At 35.0% G+C, this 21,932-nt stretch overlaps 1 protein-coding gene and 1 long non-coding RNA gene across 2 annotated transcripts; one reads left to right on the top strand and one right to left on the bottom strand.

Annotated features, from left to right (window-relative positions):
• Positions 1-5,110: 5,110 nt before the first annotated feature.
• Positions 5,111-5,486, bottom strand: LOC135801249 (uncharacterized). Its single transcript, XR_010550340.1, has 3 exons — positions 5,437-5,486; positions 5,271-5,326; positions 5,111-5,160 (listed from the first exon to the last, which is right to left on the bottom strand). It is a non-coding gene; the product is annotated as an uncharacterized lncRNA (long non-coding RNA).
• A 7,557-nt stretch (positions 5,487-13,043) lies between these two features.
• On the top strand, positions 13,044-13,902 carry LOC135800830 (dehydrogenase/reductase SDR family member 13-like). Its single transcript, XM_065314160.1, has 4 exons — positions 13,044-13,106; positions 13,161-13,362; positions 13,424-13,493; positions 13,830-13,902. Exons 1-4 carry the CDS (start codon positions 13,044-13,046, stop codon positions 13,900-13,902), a joined length of 408 nt encoding a protein of 135 aa, XP_065170232.1.
• Positions 13,903-21,932: the final 8,030 nt, after the last annotated feature.

Raw genomic sequence — 21,932 nt, forward strand, 5'->3', positions numbered from 1 at the left:
ATTGCATTGGACTGTATCCACAACATGAATTGTTTATACTCGTAGTTCGCACTCTTGGTTCTTATAGGTGTTAGTGCCCAAACAATTTGTTTTTATTGCGTTGCAGCGCATCCGATGCGCCCAGCAGTGTTTGTTCCATTTCTTACTTAGTCGATCGTGCGCTGCGGTGTGATGTGCAAGCGTTTACTTGCGCGGCGGTCTTGGTGGCGGTGTTATCGCGTTTCTTGTGATTTTAAGTTGGTAGTTGAATTACAATCAGTCACCACAGATAAGATTTAGAATTAACAGACAAGTGCGGCCTAGAGTTAATGAGTTAATGAGTTATAGCGCATGGAACCAAGAATTTCGTGGTTTTACAAAGTACGCAACACGTGTTTACCGTCGGTCGTCTGATATCTTCCATCGGCAAAGATTTTCTAGTGGTTTTGCTTGGTGTGTCCAATTGATTATTAATTTGAATAAAACTCCTTTGTGCACCGTATGGAATATTTCACCTGCGAAAAAGTAAAAAATATGTAAAATAAATACTATATTCTATCTGCCCCCTGTAACTCGCGAAAATTGGCATAAAACTGTAATTCGGCATTGTTTTATTGAGTTTTCACGCGATCTAGGCGTCGTACTAACTTCAGCATGGCATCAAAAGATGCAGAATTAAATTCTCCGTCGGGTGGTAGTAGTTTGTTGCAGGAACTCCCCTGTAACCTGCGAGAATTTGCTTAAAATTGTATTTTTTATGCTTTTTTTGGTTTGCGCGCGATTTAGGCCGCTCACTATCTTTAGCGCAGCATCAAAACATACGGAATTAAATTCTCCGTCGGGTGGTAATAGTTTGTTGCAGGAACTCCCCCTGTAACCTGCAAGAATTTGCTTAAAATTGTATTTTTTCATTGTTTTATTGGGTTTGCGCGCGATCTAGGCATCTCACTAACTTTAGCGCGCAATCAAAAGATGCAGAATTAAATTCTCCGTCGGGTGGAAATAGTTTGTTGCCGAAACTCCCCCTGTAACCTGCAAAAACTTGCATAAAAATGTATTTTTTAATTGTTTTATTGGGTTTGCGCGCGATCTAGGCGTCTCACTATCTTCAGCATAGCATCAAAAGATGCGGAATTAAATTCTCCGTCGGGGGGTAATAATTTGTTGCAGGAACTCTCCTTGTAACCTGCGAAAATTTGCATAAAACTGTAATTCATTGTTTTTTCGGGTTTGTGCGCAATCTAGACGTCTCAGTAACTTTAGAGTGGTGTCAAAAGATGCGGAATTAAATTCTCCGTTGGGTGGTTACAGTTTGTTGCAGGAGCTCCCCCTGTAATCCGCAAAAATTTGCATAAAACTATAATATTTCAATGTTTTTTTGGGTTTGCGTGCAATCTATGCGTCTCAGTAACTTCAGCGAGGCATCAAAAGATGCGGAATTCAATTCTCCATTGGGCGGTTATAGTTTGTTGCAGGAACTCCCCTTGTACTAATTTGTTTTTTTTGTAATAGTTTAAAATCTAAACGAAATGCAAGATATCTCAATTTAAGACCGTGGTTCCTCTCATAGTGATTATTCCATATACTTCACTGTATATATATTGTGCACAATGAGAAAATTCTTAAATATTTCTTAAAAATAGGTATAGCAAAATTTATCTATTTTTGAGCATTTAAAAGGCAGTTTTGGCCTTTGTTTGATTTCAACTATAAAACACGCCTAAATATACTGCAATTTTAACTGCGATTTACTTATTTTTTGTCGCAAAATGTCCATATAAAATCATTATGTAAGCAGTAGCGGTCTAAATATAGAAAAATATTGTTTTTTTGCGGTTTTTTATTAATAACCTAAAAAACTATGATAGGTAAACTAATAAATTATAGATTAGTGAATACTACATTAAATTCTGCATCGAAGCACGAAAAGAAGTGACAAGAAGTATGACTGACAAAGAAGTTACAGGGTGTTCAAAATTATGTTTGTTAAATTTTGCAAATAATGAATTAATTGCTTATAATTGGCAACAAAATGTTATGAAGAACAATGTTTTGATTCAGTCAGGCACAGAATTTAATTCTGCATCAATATGTGAAAAAATCAACTTGATATGATAATTAGTTTTCTTGTAATCAATTAAAAACTAAACAAAATGCAAGATTTCTTAATTTAAGACCGTGATTCCTCACATAGTGATTATTCCATATACTGCACTGATCCTATATTGTGCACAATGAGATAATTGTTAAATGTTTCTGTAAAACATAGCAAAATTTATCTATTCTTGAGTATTTAACACACATTATTATTAATTTGAATAAACATCATTTGTGCATCGTATGGAATATTTCATCTGCGGAAACGTAAAAAAGTATGTAACATAAATAATAATATAAAAACTATATTCTATTACAATTACCAACTTGGAAAAACGATCGGAAAAATTTGCTATCGCTTTAATACATAGCATTCACTCCCGTTAGATTCAGTTTTTTTTATGTGCCCGATTGCTGCTTTTGTATCTTTATTCTGCCTCTAATCGGCTTTAAGTGTTTGCTAATTTGTGTGTTCAAGAAATCTTACCATAGTATTGCTTTAAAAGATATCAAATAAAATTAAAATTATTAGTAAATGTATTATTTATTATGTTTCTCTCCCTGCACATAGTACTTCTAGATATCCAGGAGAAAATAGGTAATAATACTTGTATTTTTGATTTTCTTTATGTATCACCCTGAAAATAAATTTTCTTTACTGACCAGTGAAAAATGAGAAATCCTTATTGTTTTGAGGAGATTTTCTTTTTTAATTGAAAATTTTCTTTTGATAACACCCTGTATATACTTTTCCACTGATGTCACGCAAAAACAGGGCGCAATTTGCTATTTTCCAGTGTTATCTTGTGTAATTTCGCAGCTCTGCAGGTCATAAACATGTTTTAAAATGACGTCATATGTCTTGTAACAATTGAACATACTAGTTATGAACTTATATTGTATTTAGTTTGTTAATAAAGAAATGTTAAAAACAATGGCTGTGTCTTATGATTTGTGCACCCCTTCCTTCATTCATTTCAGGTACAGGTCACAACGCGTAAAGTATTTCTCAGTGTTGTGGGCAGCTCTGAAATCGGCGACACTTAGAAATATCTCTACAAGTCCTTATAAGGAGTTCTCCCACTCGGGGGATGATCCCCACTATAAAAATTGTTAAGGTATCTTGTATGATTTGTGTACTCCATCTTTCATTTCAGCTACAGGTAAGAACTTGTAAGAATATTTTTAAGTGTCCCCTCTCTTGAGGCGACTTAAAAATTAGAAATATTTTTACAAGTTCTTAAAAGGATGTCCTTATAAGGAGTTCCCTCTCTCTGGGGATGATCCCCCACCATAAAAATTGTTGATATGCCTGATAATTCCGGGGATGAAGCGCAGAGACATCGTAGCTGTAGGATGGGCCGGGAGCAATGGACGGATCGAAGCAGTGGGCGATCGACCAGAGCGCGAGGCGCTCTGGGAGATCGACCGCAGACTGTCTTATAACGACACGTGCCAAAAAATTTAAAAATTCTATCACCCCTATTCTCTTTTCTTCCTGTACTCTCTCTCTCTCTCTTCTCTATTCTCTTCTTATTTCTCCTATTTCTTCCTGCTGCTGCTCTCTTCTTACTCTTTTCCTTACTCCTCCACCATCTCTACTTATTCTTACTGTTGCTTCGTCGTACTCTGCTTTTCAAGTTATTTCTAACATTTGAATCTTGAATTTTTGTGGTATGCAACCCACATTTCGTAAATTTCTTATTATTTAATAAAATTGCCTTCTACAACTGAGATTCGATCCTCGAACCTCCAGCATGCTAGCATATGCACATGCCACCTGAGCCATAACGCTCACTTATCAAGACATATTCGTTTCAGGTATAAATGTTGATGTATTTCTCACCTTTTTAAAAACAACAACACTTGTATAGCCTTCATACAAACGCCATCATACAAAAATAACTTTTATATATATTTCTGGAAACGATAAAGAGAATACAAAAATAAATATGCTTGATAGTATTATGTCAACTATTATTTTATTTCAATAAAAATGCCAATCAAAATATAATAAATTTGAAAAGTATTAAGTGAAATTAAATTATGATTTCAACGTATCACCTTATTTATTTCGTTACAATGACTGAAGATGCTACACAGCCGAAACGTGTCTAACGAATCATGACATAATAAATCCAATGGAAATTCAATATCACCGAAAGATATCCGACAGAAGACACGCGCGCAGCTAAATCTTAATCCTGAGTTTTACGCGCAATAATTATCACATTATCCCGTAATTACCACACGCCGTCGACGATCGCCCGAATGTAAAGCAAGCACCGAATGTCGGCACCGAATGCCACGAATGTCGACCGACGAATAAAACACGTGCGCATCGAGCAACAACGCACGGCCGACTAAGTAGGGAAGAGAGTTGAGAGACAAGATGAACAAAGCAAATAGTAAACAAACAAAAAGTTCAGTTTCGCGGCTGCCTAGAACTACTCACAAAATAATTTTATTTTGCAACCTAAGTCAATTTTAACATTAATTTAATAAATTATTTGAAACAAAAGGAACACACTGACAAGATTATTGTCAGTCTGGAATAAGTACTTACAATATTCAGTTGCTAGATGCCTAAATCAAACAAAAATCAGCATTAGCAAAATACTAAAATGGCGTTTTTGTGGCTTTCCCGTGAGTTTTTCGGAAAAGTTGCAAATGAAAAATGTAAAGAATTTTAATACCTACAATTTGGCGCCAAAATAAAGACGCTATGACAACGGGTTCAACCGCTAGACGTCTAAAACAAACAAAAATCAGCACCAGCAAAACCATAAAATGGCGTTTTTGTAGCTTTTCCGTGAGTTTTTCGGAAAAGTTGTATATGAAAATTGTAAAGAATTTTAATACCTATAATATGATGTCAAAATGAAGACGCTGTGACAACGGGTTCAGCTGCTAGACGCCAAAAACAAACAAAAATCAGCACCAGCAAAACAGTAAAATGGCGTTTTTGTGGCTTTTACGAGAGTTTTTTGGAAAAGTTGTATATGAAAATTATAAAGAATTTTATTACCTACAATTTGACGCCAAAATGAAGAGGCTGTGACAACGGGTTCAGCTGCTAGACGCCTAAAACAAACAAAAATCAGCACTAGCAAAACAGTCAAATGGCGTTTTTGTGGCTTTCTCGAGAGTTTTTCGAAAAAGTTGTATATGAAAATTATAAAGAATTTTAATACCTACAATTTGACGCCAAAATGAAGAGGCTGTGACAACGGGTTCAGCTGCTAGACGCCTAAAACAAACAAAAATCAGCACTAGCAAAACAGTCAAATGGCGTTTTTGTGGCTTTCTCGAGAGTTTTTCGAAAAAGTTGTATATGAAAATTATAAAGAATTTTAATACCTACAATTTGACGCCAAAATGAAGAGGCTGTGACAACGGGTTCAGCTGCTAGACGCCTAAAACAAACAAAAATCAGCACTAGCAAAACAGTAAAATGGCGTTTTTGTGGCTTTCTCGAGAGTTTTTCGGAAAAGTTGTATATGAAAATTATAAAGAATTTTAATACCTACAATTTGATGCCAACATGAAGAGGCTGTGACAACGGGTTCAGCTGCTAGACGCCTAAAACCAACAAAAATCAGCACTTGCAAAACAGTCAAATGGCGTTTTTGTGGCTTTCTCGAGAGTTTTTCGAAAAAGTTGTATATGAAAATTATAAAGAATTTTAATACCTACAATTTGACGCCAAAATGAAGAGGCTGTGACAACGGGTTCAGCTGCTAGACGCCTAAAACAAACAAAAATCAGCACTAGCAAAACAGTAAAATGGCGTTTTTGTGGCTTTCTCGAGAGTTTTTCGGAAAAGTTGTATATGAAAATTATAAAGAATTTTAATACCTACAATTTGATGCCAACATGAAGAGGCTGTGACAACGGGTTCAGCTGCTAGACGCCTAAAACCAACAAAAATCAGCACTAGCAAAACAGTCAAATGGCGTTTTTGTGGCTTTCTCGAGAGTTTTTCGAAAAAGTTGTATATGAAAATTATAAAGAATTTTAATACCTACAATTTGACGCCAAAATGAAGAGGCTGTGACAACGGGTTCAGCTGCTAGACGCCAAAAACAAACAAAAATCAGCACCAGCAAAACAGTAAAATGGCGTTTTTGTGGCTTTCCCGAGAGTTTTTCGCAAAAGTTGTATATAAAGAATTTTAATACCTATAATTTGACGCCAAAATGAAGAGGCTGTCATAACGGGTTCAACTGCTAGACGCTTAAAAGAAACAAAAATCAGCACCTGATTTCTTTCTTTCTCTCTTTCTTTCTCTATCATACAACGAATTAATAGCTAAAAGATTGTGAAGGGTTTGCGAGATATGAGCCGTGTTCCATCGTAAGTTTTGAAAAATGCAAAAATAGAGCAAACTTTCGCTGCCATTTTGAGACAGATTGGAATGAAATTCGCAAGGTTTCAAGGGTGCATCTTGAAAATGGACTCTTTCTCTATCATATAACGAATAAATAACTAAAAGATTGTGAAGGGTTCGCGAGATATGAGCCGTTTTCCACCGTAAGTTTTGAAAAATGCGAAAAGAGAGGAAATTTTCGCTGCCATTTTGAGATAGTTTGGACTGAAATTCGTAAGGTTTCAAAGGTGCACCTTGCAAAAGGACTCCTTCTCTATCATATAAGGCATAAATAACTAAAATATTGTGAAGGGTTCGCAAGATATGTGACGTTTTCCATCGTAATTTTTGAAAAAGCTAAAAAAAGAGCAAACTTTCGCGTCCATTCTGAGACAGTTTGGACTAATATTTGCAAGGTTTCAAGGGTGCATCTTAAGAAAGGACTCTTTCCCTATCATAAAACGAATAAATATATAAAATATTATAATGGGTTCGCGAGATAGAGCCGTTTTCCACCATAAGTTTTGAAAAATGCTAAAAAAGGCAAATTTTTGTAGCCATTTTGAGACAGTTCGGACTGAAATTCGCAAGGTTTCAGAGTGCATCTTGAAAAAGTACTCTTTCTCTATCATATAAAGAGAAATTAGCTAAAATATTATGTAAGGTTCGAGAGAAACAAGCCGTTTTCTATCGTAAGTTTTGAAAAATGCTAAAAAAGAGCAAACCTTTGCGGCCATTTTGAGGCAGATCGGACTGAAATTCGCAAGGTTTCAAGGGTGCATTTTGATAAAGGACTCTTTCTTTATCATGAAAAGAAGAAATAACCAAATATTGTGAAAGGTCCGCGAGATATGAGCCGTTTTCCATCGTAAGTTTTCAAAATGCCAAAAAAGAGCAAACACTCGCGGCCATTTTGAGACAGTTCGGACTGCAATTCGCAAGGTTTCAGGGATGCATCTTGAAAAACAACTCTTTCTCTATCATAAAAAAAAAGAAATAGCGAAAACATTGTGAAAGGTTCGCGAGATATGAGCCGTTTTCCACCGTAAGTTTTAAAAAATGCTAAAAAAAAGCAAACTTTCGCGGCCATGTTGTAACAGTTCGGACCGAAATTAGCAAGGATTCAAGGGTGAATCTTGAAAAAGGACTATTTCTCTATCATGTAACAAATAAATAACTAAAATATTGTGAAAGGTTTTCGAGATATGAGCCGTTTTCCATCGTAAGTTTTCAAAATGCCAAAAAGAGCAAACTTTCACGGCCATTTTGAGACAGTTCGGACTGAAATTCGCAAGCTTTCAGGGATGCTTCTTGAAAAAAAACTCTTTCTCTATCATAAAAAGAAGAAATAACTAAAATATTGTGAAAGGTTCGCGAGATATGAGCCGTTTTCCACCCTAAGTTTTGAAAAATGCTAAAAAAAGAGCAAACTTTCGTGCCCATTTTGTGACAGTTAGGGCTGAAATTCGCGAGGTTTTAAGGGTGCATCATGAAAAAGGACTCTTGCACTATCATATAAATAAAAAAAACTAAAAGGTCATAAAAGGTTTGCGAGATACGACCCTGTTTTCTACCGCATGTTTTGAAAAATGCAAAAAAAATAGCAAATATTGCGAGGTGTTCGTGAGATTTAAGCCCTTTTCCAACGTAAGTTTTGAATAATGCTAAAAAAGAGCAAACTTTCACGGCCATTTTGACTCAGATCGGACTGAAATTCGCAAGGTTTCAAGGGTGCATTTTGATAAAGGACTCTTTCTCTATCATACAACAAATTAATAGCTAAAAGATTATGAAGGGTTTGCGAGATATGAGCCGTTTTCCATCGTAAGTTTTGAAAAATGCAAAAATAGAGCAAACTTTCGCAGCCATTTTGAGACAGATCGGAAAGAAATTTGCAAGGTTTCAAGGGTGCATCTTGAAAATGGACTCTTTCTCTATCATATAACGAATAAATAACTAAAAGATTGTGGAGGGTTCGCGAGATATGAGCCGTTTTCCATCGTAAGTTTTGAAAAATGCTAAAAAATAGCAAACTTTCGCGGCCATTTTGAGACAGTTCGGACTGAAATTCGCAAGGTTTCAAGGGTGCATCTTGAAAAAGGACTCTTTCTCTATCATATAACGAATAAATAACTCAAATATTATGAAGGGTTCGCAAGATATGAGCCGTTTTCCATCGTAAATTTTGAACAATGCCAAAAAAGAGCAAACTTTCACGGCCATTTTGAGACAGTTCATACTGAAATTCGCAAGGTGTCAAAGGTGCGTTTTGAAAATAGACTCTTTCTCTATCATATAACAAATAAATAACTAAAATATGGCCAAGGGTTCGCGAGATATGAGCCGTTTTCCATCGTGAGTTTTGTAAAATGCTAAAAAGAAGCAAGATTTCGCGGTCATTTTGAGACAGTTTGGACTGAAATTCGCAAGGTTTCAAGGGTGATTCTTGAAAAAGGACTCTTGCACTATCATATAAACAAAAAACAACTAAAATGTCATAAAGGGTTTACGAGATACGACCTGTTTTCCACCGCATGTTATGAAAAATGCTAAAAAGCAAGGGCGAGCAAGGGGTGCTTCATCCAAAACCTTTCTTGCTCTATAATAATTCAAAGAAAAAATAAAATTTTCACGATGGATTTGCGAGATATGACCCATTTTCAACTAAAAGTTTTAAAAAATTCATAAAAGGTGGCAAACTTTCGCAAGGTACGTAATGAAGCAAGAAATATTTGTCGTGTAAATTAGAATGAAAAAGATGATTGCATTATAAACTTACCAATTGTTGTACGCATCAGTCACGAGGGTTCAGCAAGTGCTGGAATTAAAAGAAAAGAAGGTGAAACATTTCATAAGAACTAAAAATGATATATTCATACATCATAGAAAAGATACAATTTTTGTTGTTGAATTAAAAGTTACTTACGCATGGATAATAACGAATACATCTACATGGAGGCCATCCAACATCCGACCGACACCGAACCATGCAACTAGCATAAGTATGCACCCGAAACGCGATCAAGTACCTACCACTTTTGTACAATAATGTATATTAAACGCGCGAATAATAAATAACATTAATATAGTAGTTACAATTAAATAATCGATTGATGATCGAATATAATGCAAATTTAGAAAACAGAAGTCCGAACAAACAATATGTCGATCAAAACTCGTGTAGATCAACCAACGATCGGCACAAAACTGGCTGCAATCCTGCAATAACGCATGCCGTAGCCGAGCTAGCAACGTAGCGAGAGTTTATGATAAGACTACCTGCTGCCCAAACCGCGCCGGCACAAGCAATAGATGCGCAAAGCCGGCGCGTCGATTGCACGCGACCTTGTGCGCGAATTGCAATAGATGCGCAAAGCTAGCGGCGCGTCGACGGCACGCGACTTTGTGCGCGAATTGCAATACCTGCAATCTAAAGTAAACTAGAATATACTGCAAGCGGGGTGAGGGGATCTCAACCACGACAATCGAGAATCTCGTGCGCTGCATTCCACGCGGCGGAAGCGATAAGATAAACAAACACAATTCTTGTACCGTTTGCCGATAAATGTAGAAATAAACAATACAATTCAATACACAATATACTATTTTAAATTAATTATATTATTTTCATGTAAAAAATATAATAGGCAACCAAATATACATACTTATATGTCTTATTTTCAACGTATGCAACTAAATACACATTATAAGGATAAATGAACTTGTCTCATATGAATATGTATGTTTTAGAATTCGTAAAATTGAAAATGCTAAATTTTCCGATGGGGAAAACTGGAAAACAATGAATAAATTATATGAGCACACGTTTACGCGTCACACACAAGTTGAGCGCTTCGTTTTCTTGCTGCGTTTTAATTTCGGACACTCTTCCACCCTTTGCAACAGCGTGGACTGTCGGAATCGGCTTGGTTAGCTAGCGATGCGTGTGATTGGCGGGGGGCATCAAGTTTAACCCTTTTCTGAATTAGTTAATTAATTTATCTTCAGTGGATATGTAAAGTTACACATTTTACTCTACTAAATAAAAGTATGTATTATTTTTTTATATTTAATTTGAATTATGAATGAAATATTGTTTTGTATTTTATTTTTTATTTTTGATTTTGTAATCCCCAAAGGCAGATTAACTTTGTCGCTAGTTACCGAAATAAATTAAACGAAACATTGTCTACGTCTGCGTCTAGCCGTGGCTCAATTAAAAAGTTTAATTACAAGCAGTCTTCATACGTTGCCTTTCTATTTCGAACTTTCTGCACACTTGTACGTAATCATTTTATTGATTTACATGCTCAAGTATATTTTATTTCAAAGGTGTAAAATCGCAGCCTCAGAGAGAATTTACATTTCACATAATCAAAAATTTGATGTTTATGTTACGTGTAGATTATTTTGACTTTTATTCTCATGCATACTTAACTCCGCAATTTAATATCGTTCTTTTTTTGCACCCTTTGGCACATCTAAAAATCTAAAAATCTAAAACCCACGCGGCGCAGGATGCGCAATTTGCGCAAAAAGCCTCGAAGGCTTTAAAAATGTATGAATTCCACCCGCAAATTGCATGAAAAACGACGCGCCACCCTTTCGCCAGAAATCACGCACACGCTCTTCGGGCACTTCAACTGCGCGACCAAAAAAAGGGGTGTCAATGGACACACAGGCAAAAAACGAGAACGAGGGAGTGGAAAATGTGTGGCGAGCATCATCATTTTAAAGTCGGCCGCGCAAATTGCTAGGGTTAACGCCGTCAGAGGGGCGAAAAAAGGATCTCAACCACCCGACGTATTCGTAGGATGCTTACGAATACGATCTCTGGAGGGGTGAAATTAAGGAATTAGCAAAAATGCAATATTTTGTGTGTTATCAAGGTCGTTATCGAAATTACCGCCGGCTTTCCAGTCTCTTACTACTCTTACCCTTTTGCATTTTGCATCAAAAACACAATTCAGTCGAAATCTGAACGAAAATCTTCTGATCGTTAGTACCTCGTTACTATATACAATGTGTTTTAATATAATAAAATAAATTTAGTTAATTATCTTCGTTTTTTCGGCCAGAAAAGTTTGTAAAAAGTTAAAATTACAATTAACACCGGTTATCTGGCACACGTTGCATGTGTCTTTATTGGTAACCAGGGAATCCGCGCAATTTTACCCCCGACTCCGCCAACTTTAAATTACCGGCATCCTTTTCTGCCGGCCGAAAAGTAGGAAGCACTTCATTGCCTCGTTACTTCATTAGGAAATGAGGGTGGAAAGGCGCTCAATGAATTACTGCGGCTGTGGTAAAAGTGGTAAAATCGCGGTCAAAAACCCACCCTCCAGCCCGGCAGTCAGGTCAGAAAACGAAAAGTTTAAATTATTCCCAAATTGCTTCAAAACGCTTCAATTTACATACATACAGGAAAATTACTTGTTTCCATACATCATCTACATTAACTTTGAGGTTATGAAAGGAAAAAGTCAGGTATAACACGCAATTAAAAGTTTTTAATTAATTATTACCTTCAACTTCTTTTTTTTTGTATGCATGTTTCAGTGTATATATATTCAGATTCAGATTCTTTGTGTATACTTGGTTGTCTACTTTTATTTTTTAACACATATTATGTTAGATTTAAAAAAGAAAAGAGTTATTAATATTTCAGGATAAATGTCGATGTAGATGTTGATGTGGAAATCAAGATATGAACGAATTTTTGACATACTGACATCTGCCTGTAATCGAGGCGTTGAATGCTGAAAACGCGCAAGCGGACGCAGACAGGAAGACAGATGGTGCGGAAAAAATTAATAAAGGCTCGACGTTTCAATAAATCAACTCGTTCGTGCACCCGCGCATTACACCCACGACTCGCCACTCGACTCGAGGGCGCAACATTCATTCACATTTCGGCGGACTTCATATATGCGCCTGGATATTTTTATTCATATTCGTATACGCATTCATATTCATTCATTTCGAAAACTATATTTTCATTCATCACTGGTATGAGTTAATGAATAAAAGAAGGGTTTTCGTAGTTTTTTTTTTATTGTTGGATATGTTTAATTGACGTTTGAGTGATGGCATTGAAAGCATGTCAAAAATATAACCTTAGTTTTATTAAAATTTGTTTTTATGAATTATTTAGCCATCTATTGATGAATAATTGAATTAATTTACTAAAACAGTTTGATTTTACTTATCTGCGTATAATTTTTATGATTGTAATGAAAGTTATGCACTTTCATAAGAAATTACGTAATTAATGACTATGTGAGTAAAGTGAGAGTGAAAGTTTTTGCTTTGCGATGCATTCCGATTACTTACTACCGGTTTGTGTTCATTTTGCAACGTATTGTCGTTGAGGTTAAACCATAAAACACAAAAACACTTAAAAATGATATATTTTATATTGTGTTGTATATTGGGTTGCGTTATAACCTTAAAATTGTTTTTGGTACTTACAAAAGGTTATTTTAAAACAAATGTATGTCTTACCGGCAAAACCGCGCTTGTTACAGGTGGAAATTCAGGTAATTAATGAATAAAAACTTTTTAAATGATAAATTAATTAATTTTTGATATTTTAGGAATGGGTTATGAAGTATCACTATTTTTAGCATCACGTGGTTGTAGAGTAATAATAGCTGACGTTGTAAACGCATCCAAAACAGTAGAAAACATAATTTCCACAACAAAAAATCCACAGGTAACATACCAATACTTAGATTTAGCTAGTTTGACTTCCGTGCGAAAGTGTGCCGCCATTTTGTTGTTTAATGAGCCACGATTGGATATTATCATCAATAACGCGGGATGTGCTGGGTTTAAACACAAAACTGAAGATGATATATACAAAGTGCTACAGGTTAATTATATTGGACACTTCTTATTGACACATTTATTAACACGTGAGTATTTATTAAAAAAAATTGCATTTTAAATTATAGTGCAATAATTTATATGTTTTAGCTTTGTTAATTAAAACAAAACATTCACGTGTTGTATTTGTTACTTCACTGCTTGCTTTCACAAATAATTTGTGGAATAAAAATAATATTAATTTTATTACAAGATGGCGGCTTCCGCTGCTGGATGTAATATTTGATTATGGCAATTCAAAAGCTTGTGTTTTAGCAGGCACAGAAATATTTGCACAAAAATTAAGCAAGCATGATGTTATTGTGTCTTCCTGTCATCCTGGTTTAGTAAAAACACAAATTTTTAGAAAATGTTTCGATAATTACACTGAAAAACAAAACATTCTCACATTATTTGTAAGTTTGGTGGTATATATTGTTGTGGCTATGTTTGGAAAGGTATGCAACCATACAAACACATTATTTACATTTTAATTACTTCTTTTTTTAAATTTTAGACACCTAGAGAAGGAATACAAAGTACTCTATACTGTGCATTATCAGAAAACGTACAATCTGGTGACTTCATAGTAGATTGTCACAAATTTCCCAAACCTTTTACTAATAAATTTTGTAAAAACATTTGGCAGGAAAGCATAAGATTAACAGATATTGAAAACGAAGAAATATTAAGCTGAACATTTGCTTTGTTTTCCTCGCACACATGTTGCATTTACCGTGCAACATAAATCTGAAGGGGTGAAACAAATGATGAACATAGCAAAACGCTCAAACGCTCAACAACAAACGAGCTTGCATGAAGGCAAAAAAATACAAACACGAATAAAAAAATCCACGCGAATGAGGCGAATGACTAATGAGTCAAAGCTACCCTCATCTAGAACGTCCGGGAAAAGTGCCTGCACCCTGTCGAATACATGTGACGCACTTATTCTTATTTATAACCTGTTTATTTCAATATTTCATACAAAATTAAATAAAAACAATTTTTGTGTGGTAGGCAACCCAACATACTCATAATATAACCTATAACTCTTTCCATTTATGATTTAATACTATAATTCGTACATATTGTGAAATTACAGATACAACGGAATCCTGTCAATGCACATCACGTTTCATTAGGTTACAGGAAGGGTGATGCGTGTGCACATTGTCTTATTAGCGCAAAATACGCGTAGATAGGAGTAAAGACGTATTAGACATAAGCTCTGATGAACAAGATGGCATACGAGTACCCGTCATGCACATGGGGTTCGCACTTTGTACTTCAGAAGTTCTGAAATTCCAATCTGGATCTTCAAATCCCCGAACGCTTCATCAAGACTTCCCCTGTCACTTTTAACCATCGGAGTCCATATGAGTCTCTATACTCATACGATATCTTCATCACCAGTGGTATTATGCAAATATAAATCCAATTTGTTTTTCTTTTTTTTTTTTTTTCGCAAAAATTTTTTTTTTCCTGCTTTAATAATTAAATACTAACCAAATATTAAACCCGCTGAGACTAAAAAAATAAAATATAAAGTTAATGCCCCGCACAGGATATACCGGATATAAAAACCAGTTTTCCTGTTTCCAGACGCACTCCCGGTCCAAGAGCAACGGAACTGGCGCGCTTCCTTTCTGACCAATGGCCATAAACGTATTATAAAAATGTTTCCAAAGCGGTTTATTACTTATCTCGCAAATGAAATTATCCCTTATCTGAAATTCTACGGCGCGACTCGCGGCGCTCATAAAAATCGTTTTAATGCATCCCGCGTGCCCTTTGGGCAACTTCGGCAGTTGGGGCCAACTAAAACAAACCCCATACGCACCCCACTTTTGACCAGGACGTCCAGGATGTTAAAAATACATCATAAACGTGAAAAAATATCGAAAGCGAAATGAAGCTTACGAAATAAAACAAAATAGAGATATACAAAGTGTTTCAGAAAGAAAAAACGATGAAAATAATCCACTAGTGGTGATGTTTTGATAAAAGTTTGAAATGCAACGTGAAATGGGAAGAATAAAAATTTGTATCTTTTATGACGTTCGTAAACGTTAAAATAACGTCTTTTAACGACCCTTATATCACTCGTTCGTGTAAAAATGATATAAAAACTCAATTTTCTATTTTATTTTTCATACACTGCAGTCTCACCCCCTTTATGCCTCATCTCGTGATAGGATTAATCGTTTTTTTATACAGAGAGTTTTATATAAATTTTAAAACTAAAAAATAAAATACAATAAATGATTTATATAATTAATTAAGAAGAAGACGTTGTAAATTTTATTTCTAGAAGGGTGAAAAGGGTGAGACCACAAATTATCAGCGCAAGACGCTCGTAAATCAGTGATAAATTGTAGAAAATGTAGTGTCGCAAAGAATAATGATTAGAATGCGTGACGCTCTGCTGGGAAACCACTAATTACAACTTTTAATTAACATTCTTGTATTTCTATATTTCTCCCTGAAGTGTGATATTTTATTATGTTGTGTTTTATTTTATTTTTAAGTGTATATCACTTTGTATATTTTTAAGACGACACATGGTAGCTGTTTTTCTATTGATGATTTAATAATTAAGGGTTTTAATTAAGAAGGAAATTAGTATTTAATTGGTACGGGGCACACGACTAAGGAGGAACATTTCTTATGTTTTTACTAAGAAAACACTCTATATATTCGGTAAAACTTAGTTTTAGTAATGAATAAAAAAAGTTTGTGCTATTTTACATAGGCAACACTGAAAGCACTACAGAATTGAATGTTGTAGAGGTTAAATACACTTAAGTATGTTACACTTAAGTTTGTTTGTATTTGCTAGTGATACAGGGTGTTTTCTGCGCAAAAAAAAATTATAAACATAAAAAAAATATATTTCAGGATAATTTTTTGGCATTTTCGAAGAATTTAAAAAGTAAAAAAGACATGTAATTGATTTAGAAGGTCTTTAGATGGAAGATAAACACAAGAAACTTTAAATTGTTTCAGTTTTCCGAGAGATATGAGGTATTTTCTGTTGTCACTTTAAAACAATGAATAGTTTTACTGAATCACCATTATAATAAAACTTCTTGTGCTTATAATATAATCCCAACCGATAAATATTCACATATGCAATATACATAACACACTCCGTGACATTTATAGGTTAAACCGCGACCCGGGTGCGAAAATCTGAAATAAAACCACGCGCTGTGTTTAATTACGACACGGTGCGTAGAATGGTCGCCGCAGGACGCTCTTAATCATAATGCAAATCGTAAAAATTTCATTTCAATTAAGCCAGCGACGCGCTGAGAACCATAAAACGATTGCACCCCTTTATTCATCATCCCTTCATTCACAATTCACCTCGTGGTCATTCCAGGCCCAAGGTCTTAAAACGTGTGAAAGGATAATAAAACTAAACAATAAAATAATTAATGTATGCATTCTCAAAACCACCCCAAGGTGGTTCCCATTCATTTAAATCCTATTTAAACAAAAAAGCAAAATAAAACCAAAATAAAATAATCTCATCCGTGCAAGAATCCGAAATTGAAATTGAAATATCCACTGCTCGGACAACAATATGATAAATATCAGCGACGTTGTTATCCTGGCCTTTGATCCTGCCCGCAGGATATAGACATTTCGATCAAAGTCGGCGGTCTGTAAAGCCACGCTTATGCTCTCCTGCGTCCATTCACATACTCTTCTTATTCTTCGTATTGTCTGATAACATACATATCATACGTTTACTTCCCTTACATTAAAAATCTCTAAAAATATACTTTTCAATGCAATATGGGAAATAATCTTATTGGTACACTCAGTATATTAGGTTTTAACACATGCGTGGCACGTCCGAGATTCAAAATTGATATTGGATATCCGGTCTTCTGACCATGACGCCATTATGTTTGTGTGGGTGGACGGGGTGCGGTGGCAACACCCCGATATGCGATATGTAACGCGCATTGTCCGCGTTTGCCTTTGATGTTTTTTATTATTTGCAGGTGACCCGTTTCAAAGGCTCACAGGATTCAGCTGGATTCAGAGGAGTTCTGTCAGCGCCATCCAAAGTGGTATCATATTCTTGTTATGTCATGACAACAAAATTATCTGTATTTGACAGGTCAGAAAATATGTAATATTGGATAAAAGAGGAGTTTTCTTAAGATAAAGTTGTGTTTGTTCAATTTAACATAGGCAACATTTTATACATGGGTGTAGTAAGTTGTATAGGTTAAATACACTTAAGTAACATTTATTTTGCTTAACTCGTTCGAGTTTCGAAGAAAATTAAACTTATTTACTCTGAAATCGACGTTTTGTGTTTTATTTTAGAGTATAATTATTTTAATGTGATATTATATTGTTGTTGTTTTATTATAACAAAATTATGTGCATTTAAAACATCAAAAAACACTAATAATATCAATTAAAAGAAGAGTTTTCTTTAAAAAATTAAATTCAACTAAGTTTTGTTCAATTTAACATAGGCAACACTTTATACACTCTTGCATTGTAAGTTCCATAGGTTAAATACACTTAAGTAACATTTATATCACTTCACTCCTTCCAATCTCTGAGTAAAACAAACTTATTTACTCCACCATCAACGTTTCGTGTTTTATTTGACACTAAACGTGCTCCATAACTTTTTCTCCTTTGTTTTTATTATACGTCGCGAGTAAAAATATGTCTTAACACGTGACGTGGTGCTAGGTAATAAGGATGTGTGTCCTGTGTGCACAGCGTATGAGTGTCACGCGTTGATAAGGATAACAATGTTATTTTTTAATTTATTGCCTCGGTATAAATATCTATGGCGTGTTTGTTTTGTATGTTGCTGCAAGTAGTTCTTGTGCGTGGATTTATGTCGTCGATTGATTGGCGATAGGGGCACAAGGAGGCACTCCTTCCGATTGGCAAGTTTTTACGCGGCCATAACGAGCGCTAACGGTTTCACGACCTGAGAGCAAGCCCAACATGCTCGCAAATTGCAACTAGTACTTGTACTAGACGCGCGTTTATAACAATCATGGCGAAAATACCTACATAAACATACAATGTGTAGATATAAATAGAGAATGATATAAAAAGGTTTTTTCAACTTTTATTCATAAAGAGTCAATTTTCAACGGTTTTAAGATATAAAAAATGGTATTTTAAGCTAGCAGGGCTAATACCGTGAGAAAAGTACTTTAGTCACGGGTTTTAGTCACGGGGTGGAGCTTGCGCCTGCGCATTTGCCTACGATGCAGCATGGTTTTCAAATTTTGAAGATTTAAAAGACAAAAGTTGAAATACAAAAACTTTAACATGAAATTCGAGTGGAAATGAAAAAAATAGCGAAAGCATCTCGTGACTAAAAGATATTAAACACTCGATTGATTAAATCTCATGACTAAAACTCCCATTTAGCCACTTGATACGGAATATACTATTACAAATGCTTATTCTAACCTTATTTATGTTTGTTTCTGAACACACTGTATGAAAACCGTCGCCGCTCGTCCAAAATGAAGTTACATGCAACATTTATAGTTGGCGTTAAAGAGACGCCGGTTTCGGAGCGCTCCGGGAGCATTACAATAAAGCATAAAATAAAATAAACTAGAATAACGCCGATGCGTCAATGGCGGCTATAAAATAACTAGACGGAATGGACACAGCAACCAGGAAGTCTTGCAAAACCTACGCGACTTTATTTACTGTGTCTTTTATGCGCTGCTATGACCTAAAAACAATAAAGTTATAATGAGAAAATCATTGTTTCAGATTCCATACAAAATTCTACTCTACTTTTTATATTTTCGATTGCTTTTGATTTGTTTCAAGCGCCGTCAAACAGGTTGTGATTAATTTATAACTTGTTGCTTGTTTTGCGTGTTTATCAGAGACGTGCATTTTTCATTGTGCAATGCATTCGTAATTAATTAGTTCTGCATGCAAAAGCTCAATGCCATCGACTATCGGGATCTTAATCGCCATTTTAAACGCGTACGCACATTAATCATCGGATTACCATATTACAATGTTGCACTGCGTAGCAAGTCTTGATTTTGATTCGTTTTTTTTTCGTTGGTTGGATGTGTGTGTTGTGACGATCGAAATGAAAAAATACCTGCGCTGCACGCACAAAAAGCTGCTTCCTCTTGAAAGCTGCGTAGTCGGGGTGACGGTGCGCGTAACAATGAATTACATGAATAGGTGTAACCCCGCCGGAAGGCCGGGGAAGGTGGCTCGCACACAAAAGTGGCGCCATTCAGAAAAATCCTATTGATGGCGTTTGATCAAACGCCGAATTAACAAGTTATCTGCGCGCGCGTGCCATCGTTATCAATTGGAATTGGAATTGCTAAACCACCCTTCATGTTATTATGTTACTATGAGGGATGAATTCTCCAAAAAAACGAATTTAATGAATTTTTACGTTTTTTAAGTGAAAATTTTTGTTTATTTACATTTTTGTGAAAAAAATATAAATTTATTATTTATATGAATGAAGAATAATAAAAACATGCCTTGTTTTTTTTACATCCCTTTGGTTATTTGTATATTTCAACCCTTTTTTCGTTTTTTTTTGTCCTCCACATGGGATTTCCTTCGTATTATCTTTTCCTTGAAGCTCGGATTGCTTGTTGCTTGTTATACTTCATAAAAATTTTAAATTAAAAATGAACCCTTCTTTTTTACGTCTCTGATTTGTAGATCATAACTAAATCAAATGATGGAAGGTGTACGCAAAGAAAAAATAAGGGCGTAAAGAGTAAAAAGGAAGAGGTCGGATGTCCTAATTGAAGACGCAACCCCATTTTTCATTTGACATCCTAATAAATAATGAAAACTCGCGGAAGACGCAAAAAATTAATAAAAGGGTTGAAGGTAAAAAATAAAGGGTAAAAAATACTTAAATAATTTTTGAAAACAAATTTTTGATAATATTTATTATTCCACCCCCTAATATAAAGAACTTCTGTATTTACTCGTAAGGGATGTTTCTCAATCCAAGCGAAATGAACGATTTCATTTTTTATATTTATGTGGTTTATGCGTGCGTCGATATTTCAACCGAAAATCTCTCTATAAATATAGATATCTGCAATGTACGAAAATGTGCACGATATATTTTGCATCGTTGCTTTCAATAAATAGCGTCTAACCCATGCTGCACCCCGTTAGTATGTGATAAAAAATTTCGCTCATATTTCACGCGCTGGCAAATCGCTGGAAAATAAAGACAAAGCATCGCGCATAAAAACGAAGACATAGTACATCTTATTTTCGGAAAGCATGCAACCAATAACACATTATAGCTGTATAGAAAATTGCCTACGTTAATTGCATCCACATCTACATCGACATCGGCTGGGATAAGCATAAATAATCATAGTCCGCAATAAAACCACGAAGAAACTAATTGATTATTGTGAGTAAACATCGAGCGCAGAAACGTTTAGCACTCCATCGGACAAATTACACTCATTAAATTCATTACGCTACGAGTTGCGATCGTTACAAGCGCTAAAACGTGGCATTATGCACTTGAGATTAACTCAAAACGCAAAAAACGAAAAAACGCATCAATACGTCATAATTCTTCACAAAACATAACTTTATATACAATATGTTCAAAGTTAAACATTAAACATTTATAATTTTGATGTTTTAAGAAGACACACTGTATATTAAAAAGTAATTTAATCACAGGATGCTATGTGAGTAATAAACGAAACCAATAATTACAAGATAACTATCGAAACAACGCAAATATTCGGTAAACTTAGGTTATATTCTCGTTTGAGTAGTAGTCGTATTGAAAAGATCTCAAGAAAGAAATAAAACCCACAGAGCTGTACTCGTTCCGATGATAATGAATAGGTTTCGATCGCAGTGTGGATAGTGTGTTTCTTCACTTTATATCCACGCCGTGAACGCGTTCGCTGCACTACTCATTATAATGGTTATGTTGGCCATAAAGGCTTCCAGATAATTATGCGTTTCTTGCTACGGCACACTTGCTTAGCTTCTGTACTTACGCATTTTACTTCTAGTCTTATTATTATCTTATAATCTACATTCACACATTTAAAGGTTTTTTAAAAAGTTTTGTGATTGTATATTTGGTTGCATACATTAAAAAATAAAAATTATTTTTAATTTTTTTTTTATTTGAGTTTAAAAGTTTAAAAACACGTCATCAATCTATATTTATGATGTTTGAGTAGTACATTTCATGAATTTATTTCATCTGAGGTCAATCCAATGATATTTCATGAATTTATGTTGTGTCTACAGAGATTTCACATCTGCAATAGTATTTTTTTTATTTTGTGTAATATTTTGATTGAATTGGATTAATGTGATTGCTTTGCGTTGGAAAATTATACATTTGGCTCATCAATAAGTCAGCGATAATTATGTTACAAATGTTATGGATTTGTTTCTGATTGTAATGCGTTTTGTGATGAGTATTGCGTGCGGAAAGTTTGTCAGGTCATCAGGTGATTACGGTCTGATGGGGTGCGAACGGATGAGCGTTTGATCGTGATTACAACGCACTTTGATGATCCACAAGACATTAATTCATTATTGAATACTCCCGTACAAC

The sequence above is a fragment of the Atheta coriaria genome, unplaced genomic scaffold (genome assembly GCF_025399875.1).
Source record: "Atheta coriaria isolate IRGN ID8LTWV9N9 unplaced genomic scaffold, Caltech_Dcor_3.1 hic_scaffold_10_pilon, whole genome shotgun sequence".
In the NCBI taxonomy this organism is placed as follows: domain Eukaryota; kingdom Metazoa; phylum Arthropoda; class Insecta; order Coleoptera; family Staphylinidae; genus Dalotia; species Dalotia coriaria.